The sequence below is a fragment of the Aethalodelphis obliquidens genome, unplaced genomic scaffold, assembly GCF_003676395.1.
Source record: "Aethalodelphis obliquidens isolate GAN/ISIS:26980383/991018 unplaced genomic scaffold, ASM367639v1 scaffold45, whole genome shotgun sequence".
Classification (NCBI taxonomy): Eukaryota; Metazoa; Chordata; class Mammalia; order Artiodactyla; family Delphinidae; genus Aethalodelphis; species Aethalodelphis obliquidens.
Genome location: NW_020837989.1, coordinates 10411528 through 10425604, shown reverse-complemented (window position 1 = coordinate 10425604; position 14077 = coordinate 10411528). Strand labels below are relative to the sequence as shown.

The 14077-nt window shown below is 37.8% G+C and overlaps 1 protein-coding gene across 2 annotated transcripts; it reads right to left on the bottom strand.

Moving 5' to 3' along the window:
- Positions 1 to 233: 233 nt before the first annotated feature.
- On the bottom strand, positions 234 to 12187 carry CUNH5orf46 (chromosome unknown C5orf46 homolog). 2 transcript variants are annotated; one of them, XM_027081691.1, is made up of 4 exons: positions 11922 to 12187; positions 7405 to 7552; positions 4146 to 4204; positions 234 to 1056 (listed from the first exon to the last, which is right to left on the bottom strand). In XM_027081691.1, exons 1-3 carry the CDS (start codon positions 11989 to 11991, stop codon positions 4156 to 4158), a joined length of 267 nt encoding a protein of 88 aa, XP_026937492.1. In that variant the 5' UTR covers positions 11992 to 12187; the 3' UTR covers positions 234 to 1056; positions 4146 to 4155. The 2 variants fall into 2 exon arrangements, with proteins under 2 accessions (XP_026937492.1, XP_026937490.1); XM_027081689.1 differs by having other exon boundaries at positions 234 to 1041; positions 11922 to 12180.
- Between the last annotated feature and the right edge of the window lie 1890 nt (positions 12188 to 14077).

The following is a 14077-nucleotide window of genomic DNA, read 5'->3' as shown; positions in this document are numbered from 1 at the left end:
GAAGCACATAGATTTTTTTTTAATATCTTTATTTTAGTGTAATTAGTTTACAATGTTGTGTTAGTTTCTGTTGTACAACAAAGTGTATTAGCTATAAGTATACATATATCCCCATATCCCCTCCCTCTTGAGCTTCCCTCCCATCTAGACTAGAGTGCTGCCATAACTGTCATTGTGCTTTATGATTTCAGTCTTGTCTTATGTCCATATTAAATAATTCTGGGAGAATTTTCTTGGCTCAGTTGGGTCAGGTTTGACAATGGTTCAATCCTTTATGAACAAGTGGGCAAGAACCACACCAATTGCCACTGAGAACCTACATCTGTGTAACAAGTGGTAGAAGAAATGAAAGAACTGCACTAGACTTGTCAAGGACTCTTCCATCTACCAGTTTCAAATGTCTTCAAGGGCACTCTGCTATTCTATGAGAGTAATAAAAACTGTGGAACGGCAATAACCTTGTTAATTTTTTTTTAAAGGTCAGTTTTTAGATTACTAGCCCAGGAGTGTAGGCTCAGATTTTTTTGAAAAACTTCTCCTAAAAGGGTTTATGAAACTTTTAACTCTGAAATCCACCTCATGCATTTTTAGGGGTTAAGGGTTTTTTCTTTGGAGTCAGGTTCAAATCTTTCTGTTGTTTACTGGTTCTGTGACTTTGGCCTGATGTTATCTGAAATTTAGTTTTCTTAATTTGAAATGTTCTTCAGTTATTCTGGATAATAATAATTTTTATATATTTCATATTTTTTGCATCAATTAAAAACTTTAAACATGCTTCAGGAAAAATTACTTCCACCAACAAAAATCTTAATGAAGTAGGATATGTGTCCCCAAAGAGGACACAATTATTTTGACTTCTAGAAGCAAAAATGCAAAGTCAGGATGTTCAAAAGAAGCTGTCTTTGGTTGAAGCCAGGACCTGAATCCTGAGAACTTGCTGGAAGCTGCATTGAGGCCTCTGTCCTGGAGGACTTGTGAAACAGAAAACTGGAAAAGCAGGATTCAGGTGCCCTTGGCTTATTCTGGAGCCATGCAGGTGTCCTTAGAAACATAAACCAGAGACAGGGAAACAATTACCAGCTAAAGAGGGCTTAAAGACTTAAGAAAAATACAAAGATATTTTAATCTTTTCTTTAACATTTTTACATCTCTGCCCTTTAGAACTTGAGATGATTTATAATGAAATCAACTATAATATATATTTGAAGAAACAAGCAACAACAACAAAAATGAAAAGGCAAGAATCAACAACAGGGATGAAGGGAGAATGCACATATGTTTACTGGAGTAAACTGAGTCATCAGTTTCTCTTTGAGTTTCTGGATAGACAGGAAAAGTAAATAAATGAAATAAACCAAGCTACATAAATCTTATAACCAGAAATGAGGAAGCAGTACTGAGGGAAGGAATTTTTTTTTTCTTGCTCTAAATTCTAAAAGAAATATTTCCCATCAGACTTCATGGGGTGGATATTGAATGATGTCATGCCCATCTGCAATTTTACTCATTAGTTACTTGAGGATTTCCTATTAAATTTATTTATTCCTAGCTCCCTCACTAGGAAGTTCTGACTCAGCAGGTCGAAACATGTCATCGAGTGTGTCCAAGTATATTATGTTCTTAATTTAAAAAATATACATAGATATTAAGAATTCACAAAGTGCTTTCCCATCTTTTACTTGTTTCATAATCTTGGTGAGGTTCATTGGATTCTTATTTTAACACAAGAAAGGTAATTTATACTTTAAGATGTCAAATGACTTAAGACACTGGGAGACTTGAATCCCCATGATTTCAAGTGATGCAGGACATTAGGAGTTAAGATTGTAAAATTATTAACATAACGAAATCATGTCAATGTGATTGAGCTGAGGTTGGGAGAATCTCAGATTAATTAGGTGTCCAATTATTGGATGATTAGTTTTTGAGAACTTGCCCTTTTCTGCTCATCATCTGAGATTGCATGCGGAAATTCACCTTCTTTGTGAAGCCCTCTTAATGCCCACCCTTTCCTCCAAGGCATGTCCACGGCACTTGTACATAGAACTTCATTGTTTTCCTGCACAATCCTGGGGTGCACTGTGCTAGGTGATAGTCCAAACCATAAACTTGTTAATGATGAGACAGTGTTACTCATCTTGGTAGCATTGGCAGAATCTGACACATAGTAGGCGTGGGTTAAATAAACATTAAAGGACTATGTAAGATAGAGGCATATGTCATAGGAGAAAAACGGGATATCTATATATCTACCTATCTTACTTTAGGAAATACCTAAAACTTTGGCCAGATTTTCTATACTGGAGAAATAGGCATTGCTGTGAATCACTCATTCTAAAGTCATGATTTGCTTTTGATTTGATGAGACACTTATCATACAAGTGCAACTTTTAAAACTATTTATTAAATGAACAGTCACTGGAGTTTGGAGAGACAGCCTTGATCAAACCATCCAAAATTTAATCTCTGCCTTAGAAGCTTCTTTCTCTCTAGTCCATTTGGTTTATATCCCTAGACAGAGCCATTCCTCTCTGCCCATTAGGGCATCTACAGTTGGTTTGTGAATCCACTCAAAGATTTTTTATATGCAGTTAAAAAATTTCCGACATTAAGGTCTGGAACAATTAAGTTCCAAATGTTTTAAGTATTAATAAGGAGTAAAGTGAGACTCATGGAGACCAACTGACCTCCCCATGGTCACACAACCAATAAGAGGCCAAGATAGAAGCTGAACTTACATCTTCTCTATGGCTTTTGCTCTTTCTAAAATTTCATGTTGACTTGCTTATTGGACTGTCTCATACATTGAGCCTCTAGGATGGCAGTCCAAAGATTCAGGGTGTGAGCACCAATGAGCCTGAATGAAGGCAAAGGGTTAGGATACCTGCAACAAGAGGTAGGCTGTTCCCTGAGAAGATGGGAATGGGAAGATGCAAACATAAGTGAGTGTTTTTAGAAGCTTAGCTCTCTTTGGGGTGAGATTCAGGTGTGTCTGCATTGAGCACATCTTGATTCCAATGCGCAAGTCTGATTTCCCTCCTTAGAAGCTTAAGGAAAAGGGTGGGCTAAGTTCCAGGGTAATATGATAATAGCTTTCTAAGCTCACGCCAATCACTCCCTTGTTATGAAATGAAGCCAGTAGGGAAAAAGTTGGGAAAGGCCATAATTCCTGGAGATGCATATAAGGTAATTCAACTAACCAAAGGGGTAGGGTTTTACTTCTATCGGCACCTTGAGGTATGTCTAAGATCACACAGCTTAATCACTATTCTCTACTGCCTCTTCCTACACTATTCGCTGTTCAGTAGCTCTATTGCTGAGTGATAGAGCACAGACTGGAATCAGGCTGTTTGAATTCAGATCCACCCCTCCTCCCTTATTAACTTGGCCACATTAATTAAGCTCCCTGAGACTTGGTTTCATTATTTATAAAATTTAAGAATAGCAATACATATTTTTCATAGGGAATGTTAGATAGAATTAAATTAGGTACTACATATACAGCATTAATTTACTGCCTAAAACAGAAGTACTAAGTTCATGCTAGTTACTTATAGAATTACTTTCTCAAGTCTGACATTTCTGTATTTATATTTCAATATCCATTCTCAGGAGAGAACTGGATAAGGAAACAGCAGGTATCTCTGAGGACTCAAACCAGACTGTTTGCACATAAATCTAACTGCAGGATTAGAGAGCTTACTAGTCCTTTCTCCTGGAGTTAGGTTCAGTAAATCTCACTCTTCTCATGAGTAACTAATGGCCTGTTTACCTGGGTCTTTAGATTTTAGTGCATATAACCCCTCCTTTCATAGGCGGAACCTGCACAAGTCAAGTTCCAAGCAGAGTTGTGACAGGACCAGATCTCCTCACTTCCAGTGCTTACTTGTTTCACCCCACAACTGTGCTTCTTCTCTTAAGAGAATCTTATTAAGTCAGTGACTTTGAGATGATAAAAATACATCTACTTAAAATCAATTTTAAAAAAACGACTACAAGAATAAAGCAAAAACACACACAAAAAATACCCCTTTTCTGCTTATGGGTAAATGTGGGTTCCCAAATTTATTAAGTAAATCAGACAGACCCTTTTTCCTTTGTTCAATATACTATTTTTTGGTTGTAAGTTTTTAGGTTAAAATCACCTGGTTGAAGTCACTCTGATGAATCTTCTTCTTTTTTCTCATCACATTTCATATATCCTCTTAAAAAAAAAAGAGGAAAAAATGAATTATGATTTAGACTGATCAGGAATGTTAGAATCATCACTGAGGTATCTTATAATATTTGAGCAATACTTCAAGTTTTCCTATGTCATAAAGTAGTAAGGTCTAAGATTTCCATAATAGTTCAAATTTGACAAGCCATTATACATAATTATCTCTTTAAATCTGCCAACAAATCTATTAGTTTGATGTCTATTCCTATATAAACTCTATAAAGACAGATATTTTGATATATTTGTTTCATAATATATCCCCAGCACCTAGAACAGTGCCTACCATATAGTATGAATTAATAAATATTTGTTGAATGGATACATGAATGAATTTTAATCATTTTACATATGAAAAAAACCTCTGAAGCTCAAAGAGATTAAAAACCTGTCCAAGTCACATGGCTGGTAAATTGCAAAGCAAAGTCTAAAACTTAGGTCTCCAGAAGCATGAATTAATACCAGAGGCCATTCCACTGTTTAAGGATTGGGTGTGCGGTAGCTGCTGAGAAGGTAAGAGATGAGTAAATTATGGTCCAGCATTTATTATGTGCTTGACACAGTATTTAGGCATTGGGTACATAGGACTAAATAAAGCAAATTTTCTATCTTTATGAAGTTCCATATTTTTGTAATTTTCTCTTTCTAATGAAATCTCATTGAGTCTTTTATGACCCAAATTTCTTCTTACCTTTGCCAGAAACTCTCCCCTAAGCATCCTGGCCCCAGTGACAGCTCCTTTCCTTAGACATTAACTGTGATGTTTGGCTGACATTTACCTTATTCAGCATTTTAGTTATCATTGTATTTGCTCATGCCATCTTATACAATAAGGACGGCAAATTCTTTGAGGAGAAGGGGCTTAAAGTCTAGACGTTTTTCCTTCACAATTCCTGCCCCTACTTTCCTAAGCATGTATTAAGTTCTTAGGAATACTTCTTGCTGGTCTCTTCCCATTTCCCATTCCCTGTTATATTTATGGTCTTTTCTTGGACAGAGTGAGGACAGTTAGATTTGTTCCCTTGAGCAAGGACTGCTGTATCTTTCAACAAAGATCCCTCAAAATGTCTCAGTCAAATAGGGGTATGTGAGCTTTAGATCTGATCTCTAAGATTCCTTTCCTTATTTAGTTAATTCAACAATTATTTACTAAGTGCCCGATATGACTTACAGGGTACTGTGCTATAGCAATGAGCTAGAGAGATCTGATCTCTACTTTCATATAGTTACATGATTAAAAATAAATTAATCATGTGAGATGGTGATATGTTATAATGACATAATGACAAGGTATAGTGATAGAGAATAACCAGGGAATAAAAGAAGTTGTATTAATAAGAGTGGTTATAGCATCGTTTTCAGAGGAGGTGACATTTAGATGCGAGGCAAGACAAAGCACTAACTAGGAGGGGAAAAAGAGCATTTTAGGCAGAAATTAAAGGACGAGCAGAGAGCCTGAGACAGTTGTAAGTTCCAAGAACAGAAAGAATATCATATACCCAGAATAAAATGAGGGAAAAAGAAAATGGTAGAAGATGTGCCGTTTCTGAACCCAGAGCTAACAATTCTTTAGCATTTCAGATGGTCAACGTTCAGAGTTAACAGAGAAGACAAGGGCTATTTTATGTCTAGGGGATTCCCCAGGGAAGGAATAAAAAGAATTATGATTCTAATTCTTGGCCTTGCTATTGTTGTGATTTATAACCATATGAATTCAACTGGAGTCTAAACTCTACTTTGTACATAATAGATGTTATTCAGTTTTTCCCTTGTTTACACTAACAGTCATGGGAACTCAACAGTTGCAAAAGCAACCACAATATGAAAAATAAAAACACAAAATAAACATCTGTGTTTTAACAGTTTGTTCATGATGATTGTATGCAGAATTATGCCCATTCACATGATAGTAATATATGGATTTAAGCAGATCAAGGGATACAAAATGGCCCCTGATCACTTCTATATAGAAGTGGCTCTTAATCTGTTACTGGTAATAGACCTTTTTGAGAATCTTATAAAGTCAGAAGCACTTTCCCTAGAAAAATACAAAGATTCACATCTACACAAAAGATGAATACAAATTTAAAGGCTGTGTGGACCTTTAAGGCTCAGCCATGTAGCCCAGAGCATCCAATCAAGGGCTCTCAAATTTGTTGTATATAAGAATCACCTGAAAGCTTGTTAAAACGCTTGTTACAAAGCTTGTTATAAAGGCTTGTTATACAGCCTTGCTCCAGGAAAGTGCAAGATGGGATGAAGGGACCTGCCTTTTGGATAAGTTCTCCAGGCGATTCTGAAGCAGGTAATAGACTGCACTTTGTCAAACTCTGCTTAGGGGCCTGTGAAGGAGAGAATTAGAGAGCAGAGCCTCAGAGAGGTGGAGATTGAAAGCACCTAGAAATTCAAAAGAACGAAATAGACCCTGGAGAGCTGAACTTGGGGAGATTAATGTCGGAAGAATGAAGAAAGGGTAAAGTAGATGTAAAAATCAGAGCTATGTAAACTTGGGTAGGATGTATTACGAGTTGGGCACAGGAGCTTGGAAGCAGGTTGAAAATAATAGGAAGAGTCAGGGTTGTGGAATTTGCCATCAAGGCAATCTCTCGTGATCAAAACAAACCCTCATAAGAGAGGTTCTTCAGATTGCCTCTGAGGAGAGATTAGCTACTGTGTCTGCTAACCCTCTTGAATTACTCAAACCAGAAAATAAAGACGGGACTCACCATACCTCTCACTGATGAGCACACCTCTACCCACCACCTTCATCAGCAAATTACTGTGTCTGCACTGGGTGGGTCCTTTATTCCTTTAACTTTACAGATTAGCAAACTGAGGCACTCAGGGAGGGAAAGCCTAACTCCAGATCACCCAGTAAATAACACCTGTGTCAAGACCAGAACACGGCTTTCCGTCCCTCGGTCCGGTGGCCTTCTTCCTCCCTACTCGGTCCTGAAATAAAAAATATTTGATGGAACCCCTTGTTCCATAAATTCCTTGGGAACGTGTTCACCCCAAAAGAGTTCAGGGAAATTCATGCAGATGCAAATATATCTTAAGGTAGGCAACAAGTTTCAATTAAAACAATACATTGGCATGCATGCAATTTTGTTTCTCATTCATTTTAATGCAATGCGGTCATTACTAACGGCGAACTGGACAAAAGCAAGGTTTGTCTCAGTGCTTACTTGCTCTTCATCATGGAGCAGATGATGAACTCCACCGTATTCTCAATGATCTCCGAGCCCAAGAGGCTTAGGAAGTTTGGAAAGGCTGGTTCTAGGGTTTTGCCCGAGTCATCTGGCTTGTCATCTGACTTGCTCTCTGGTTTGTTATCTGAAAAACAGAATGGAATCTCAGGGTGATTCTCAGCAAGAAGAAAGGGAAGTTTCTTTCATTGTAGGGAACCCTAGAGCTCTTTATACCCCCTCTCACTAATTATATAGCCTCATATAGTTACATTTATTGCATATCTAGTGCCTGCCTGGTTATTGTCTTCACGTGCGTTATGTCACTTATTCCTGAAACCAAACAGAGCAACAGATATTGATGCTTAGGCAGACATTGGTTCTCTTTCCAGATGAGAAAACTGAAGCTCACGGAGGTTAAGTAACTTGTTCAGAGTTAAAGCAGCTAGTAAATGCCAGGGCTGGGACTGAAATGCAGATTGCTTGGTTTTAATGTATTTTTCTCATGTAATCCCTGGACCTATGGAAATGATAATAAGGAGGATGATATAATAATAGTGTTTTCTGAGCACATACCTATGACAGGCAATCTCCATGCATTATCTCATTTTATTCTCACAGCAACACTATGAGGGAGGCAAAGTTATTATCCGAAGTTAAAGGTAAAGAAATGGAAGTTGAGAGAGGTTTAGAAGCGGGTCAAAGTCACAGAGATGGTAAATGGCAGAATCAGAATTCAATCCCATGTTTGCCTGGTATTAAAATCCGGGTTCTTAAGCACTCTGTGATGAACTGCATAGTCTTTGGCAGAAAAGGTATGATCTAACTACAAGTGTATTATAAGGTTGAAAGTAGTATAATAATGATGACGAGGAGAAATTCTATCACTTGTACAGCATGTGATAGTTCTGTAAATAATGATTTTACATCTACTGTGTAAGTTTAAGCTTGACCAATCTTGTGGAGTATGCAGAGCTCACTGGACTCAGAAACTGAGAACATTAAGTGACCTGCAGAAGATCTTACAAATAGCAAGAGAAGATGGTACTGTAACTGCAGGTCTCTTACTTTTGATATTTAGTCAAATGCCTTTTGGAATGAGGCCAAAGGTCCAGAGTGAAGTTGGTGACATGGCTGGGGGTTTGGCTTTGCTTAGTGGTCTAAGTGGTTTGGGAGATTAAAAGCAATGCAAGAGCGGCAATTAAAGATACGAACAGCCTCCCCTTTCCACCCTGGTGCCAGGATGAAGTAGGACCTTAATCTTTTAGTTTTACTGTAGCCTCACAAGTAGTGTTGGCAGATTTGGTAAATAAAATTACAGGATGCCCAGTTAAAGTTGAATTTCAGATAAATAACAATACTTTTTTAGTGTAAGAATGACCCATGAAATATTTAGTGCATAATTAAATGAAAAAATTATTGTTTATCTGAAATTCAACTTTAACTGGGTGCCCTGTATTTTATCTGTCAATCCCACCACAAATGTTTTTTTAATTTAATTTAATTAATTTATTTATTCATTTATTTTTGGCTGTGTTGGGTCTTCGTTTCTGTGCGTGGGCTTTCTCTAGTTGCGGCGAGCGGGGGCCACTCTTCATTGCGGTGCGCGGGCCTCTCACTGTCGCGGCCTCTCTTGTTGCGGAGCACAGACTTCAGAAGCGCAGGCTCAGTAGTTGTGGCTCACGGGCCTAGTTGCTCCGCGGCATGTGGGATCTTCCCAGACCAGGGCTCGAACCCATGTCCCTTGCATTGGCAGGCAGATTCTCAACCACTGCACCACCAGGGAAGCCCCCCACCACAAATTTTGACTCAAGAAGTCCCAACTTCTGTACAATTTACCCCATTACTCTGAATGAAGGAGATGTAACTAGCTTTTGGTGTGGAGGCTGTCAAATTAGTGAGAAGAGTCGCATTTATATTATATCCTAAAATAGAAAGTCTTAGTAAAAAATATGGCTTTCAATTCTGCAAACATTTATTGTTTACTATGCCACTGCAAAAGATTCAATAGGAGCACTACCAGTCTGGGACCTATAACCAAGATCAGTATACTAACCACCAAGTATTTATTTATTCAGCTGTTGGTTTTTTCATCAACAAGTGTTTTTGAGCCTACTATTATGTACATATCATATGCTGCTAAGAGTTAAGGCAAAAATGGACTTATATGGACATGACCGTTACATAAAGCACAGGGCAACCACGGTGACCAGAATTGCTTTGTTTTCATTACATGAAGTGGAAGGAAAGAGAAGGTATATTTGTGATGCTCAGGTACTAGGATGTGCTTTCATCACCTGCCTAATCCTTATTCAGTTCAGTGATAGGATTACAGGAGAGAAAACAGATGCTCAGAGAAATTCCTAAAGTCACACATATAGAAAGTGGCTGAGCCAGGGTTTGAACTTTTATTTTTTTTTAATTTCACAGAGCATGTTCCCTATATGATATAATACTGCCTTCAAGCAACTGTCCCCTGGAGACATTTACCAGCTGCGAACCAGAAATTCCTTGCATGAAAAGTGAGTTCTTTTTTTTTCTGTGTTCCTATCTGCCTAGTTGCATAACAATTTAATTTTATTATTTTTACTTTAACGTTTTATTTTAATATGATGCTAAATGCTAACTTTTCAAAATGCAAGGAGCCCTGGATTGCAGTGTGTGTGAAGATCAAATCCTTGGCTCCAGCCTTTGGATCGCATATGTAAGGAGAGGTATGAGAGTATGGTGGGTGATGTTTTGGAGTCCTATATACCTGAGTTCGACTCTGTCCTCAGCAAAAAGTTCACCATGTAACCGTGTAAACAATATTTAATTACTCTCTCAGTTTCTTATTGTCAAGATGGAAAGATACTTTATTTATCTGTGATGTATATCATAGATATGTATGTATATATATGCATATCTATATTATATAAATCACTTATTGCAGTACCAGGTCTAAGGTGAGCCCACAATAAATGCTCATTGTATGATTATTACTATTGTTAATAACAGTAGCAGCAGAATGATTCATAGTAGCTTTCTCCGCTAGTGCTTAAAGATACGAAAATTTTAAAATGCTGCTAAAATATTAAGAACTTTGAAAATGCTGAAAAATAATAAAAATGAAGACATTTGACATACCAGAAACAAATTATCAAAGCCAACAGTTGAATATTTTCTCCTTTCAGTTGTAATATGGGGTAGCCTTTATTTACATTAACTACCTGATTTTCTTAGTCAATATAATCATAAAGTTCTGAAAAAATACAGTAATGCTGATATTTATACAGATTTTATAGTTTACAAAGTGACTACAAAAGCATGCTCATTTCACCTGGTGCAGTTGGTAATTATCCCATTTTACAGATGAGGAAACTGAGGTTCAAAGCAGTGAACTGATTTTAACCAGTTTCAGAGTTCATGAGAGACAGACTTGGGACTGGTCTCTAAGATATAAATCTCACTTTTTACTTTACCACGGTGATTACTATAGGGGCAGATGGACACAGTAGTCTCTGAGCCCATCCCTGCTGTAGCTTTGTTGGAGTGTCTGCCTGTGGGTTGTGCCAGTGGACAGTGGGTGATGGAGGGTGGGAGTTCTGCCAAGTTACATGTAGAAGAGCTCAGAAAGCTCTGTTACTATTTGTACTGTCTGTGTTTTCTGACCTATCATTCTGATCAGAGATAAGTTAAGAGCTCACTGCCTTCTGTAGACCAAAAATTAATTAGTGAGAATTCTGCATGCTGCCTTTTGGTCCTCTATGTGCTTGGAACAGACTTGAAAGAAGTAGATGCTTTATAATAGAAAGAATCGAAAGACTTGGGTTTCAATCCCAAGTGTGCCACTTCTACCTGTGTCTATGCTCAAGTAACTTTCCCTCTGCAAGCTCAGTTTATTTACCTGCAAAAAGGGAAATGATAAAACTGTGCACGTTTACTTAAAAAGATTATGAGAATCAAATGAGATGATACATGATAAAAATAACAATTAATATTTATTGGGTGCTCATGATGGACCAGATACTTTTCCAATATGTTTTGTCTCTTTTATTTAATTTTCATGACAGCTAAATGAGAAAGTTAACTACTGATATTCCCTTTTAAGTGTGAAGCCCTTAGAGGTTAACGAGCATGCCTGAAGTTACATTTCTGACTAGTGGTAGAGCGAGGCCTAGGAGTCTTATTCCAGACTCTTCACCTTTGAATATTATTAGTTATAATCATTAAAAAATAAACACCCCCAGCTCTCAAGGAAATTATAATAGTGTCACTATATCACATGAAGATATAAGAAAAAAAGTCATTCTAAACGTCGTACATTCACTGATAGAGACTGTAACCTAAGCACATTTGAATAAAAGTCCTACTTTCTTTTTATTAGAAGATCTGTCTCTTGTCTCCCAGTCCAGTGCTCTTTCTGCAGTGCCCAAAGTTCCCTTCTCTCCCCTTTATGTTCTGGATCTGCGCCACTGACTTCCTCCAGTCATGGCTAACTACTGCACAATGCGTGAGCTGTGATTGCAGGTACTTACCGGCTTGGCAAGTCAGGATTAAGACAAGCAGTCCCCAAACAACTGTCAGCTGTAGCACTGAGACAGCCATGTTTGTAGCAGTGGGTATCGATGCAGTTAAATTGTTCAGATGCACCTGAAGCCTTGCTCCATTTATAGGGCATTTATAGGTGACATCATCTGCTATGGAATTCAGGTTGTTGCGTAAGATAGACACAGCTTGCTCTTGGATCTCTACTGATGAGCCCTGCCCTAGCTTTCAAACTAAGGGTTTTACAGATAGAGAAAGAAAAACCCTCTTGGTTTTTCTAATGTGTGTTTATAAATGGCACCAGAATCATTCTTTTGGAGTTAGTTGCACTGCCAGCATTGACAATTAGATGGGGATCAGGCAGAACTGCTTTTCAGTGCCAAGGAGCAAGCAACAACAGTTGGTGAGGCGTGCCTCCTTGCCTCCCTGTGCGCTCTGCTTCCTTCCCATGCTCTGAGCTAGTGTCTTGTCTCCACCTGGGCATGCCCATTCACACTCCCATGCCGTTGCTCAGGCCCTTTATTTTTCCTGGGATAGCTTCCCTATTATCTCTCCTTGACACATTCCTACTTATTACTCAGGCTCAGGTTCAAATGCCCCCTTCTCTGCAAAATCTCCATCATGGCCCTTCTACCCTTCTCCAGATGGTCACTCCATCACCTGCCATCACCTGCCATATTGCCCTTGACCAGTTGTCTGGGAACTAAGTACTTTAATAGCTCTCTTCTCCTTTAGCCTATAGATATGTTAAGGGCAGCTCCGGTTTCTAGGATAGTGCCTTACATATAAAAGATACCCATCAATATGTACTGAATAAATGAGTTAATAAATAATTTTCAGAAGAGAAGCATGGACTCATGTAATAGTTCTATCAGTTATTATCTTTGTAACTCTGGCAAATGGCTGAGACCACTCTAAGTCTCAGATTCCTCATCTGTAAAACTGAAACATAATTTCCCACCTAGTCATCTGCACTATCTTAAGGACCTAGGAGATAGCAGATAAAATGCCTGATAAAATGTAGAGAACCTTTAATGTGTACCATATCAAAAGCAGTCAAGAACTTGTGACTTACCCTCCATTGACATATGCAAATGAATTTGACTTTAGGTAGAGGAGAAACTGGGATTATGAAAGACAGTTTTACCCAAGCTAGGAAGAGGAAATGAGTACCTTATTTCAGAATGCCATTCTAGTTTGGCAAGAGGATATGAAAATAAAAGGAATATGGCATGCTGTAATTCCAATGAACATTTCCATGTGTAACTGAAAGTCATCAGAGTTCTTTCTTCAGGTAGGAAATGCTTGTAGTCTGATTTGGAAATCTCATAGCCAGCTCTTGACGTGTGTGTTAGTGGTTGAACTTTGGAATCAGACAACTGAGTTTAAGTTTCAGATTGCCACTTACAAGTTGTGTATCTGTGTGATCTTAGAAATAGTTCCTAATTTCTTTATGCCTTGGATCCAATGTCTACAAAATAGGAATAATGCTATCTCTCAGGGTTGTTATGAGGACTGATGAAAAACACATGCAAACAACACAGTATCTTGTATATACTAAGCAAAAATTAAATGGTAAACTTGCTTTTCTATTCTATTCTATCCTATCCTATCCTACCCTATCCTGTTCTATCCTGTTCTACCTTGGATTGTCCCAGAGGAGGGAGTGAGAGTCATGCAAGCAGCATTAGGGATGATGATAATACTAATAATAATAGTAGTAGTAATAGTAATAGTAGTAGGCTAATGTTGTTAACTCTGACCAGGAATCAAACTAGATGAAATATGTCAACAAAGCTATTGAGAGGCTGCCATTATTATCCTAATTTTATATAAGGAAATTCAAGCTTGGAGAAGTTAAATAATTTGCCTAGTGTTACAAATCATGTATGAGCCAGAACAAGGAATTGAACTCAAGGACATGTGACTTCAGAGTTTGTGCTGTTTTTTTTTTAATTAATTTTTATTGGAGTATAGTTGATTTACAATGTTGTATTAGTTTCTGCTGTACAGGAAAGTGAATCAGTTATACATAATATATATATCGACTCTTTTTTAGATTCTTTTCCCATATAGGTCATTAAAGAGTATTGAGTAAGGTTCCCTGTCAAAGTCTGTACTCTTAACTATTAACTTATTTGCACCG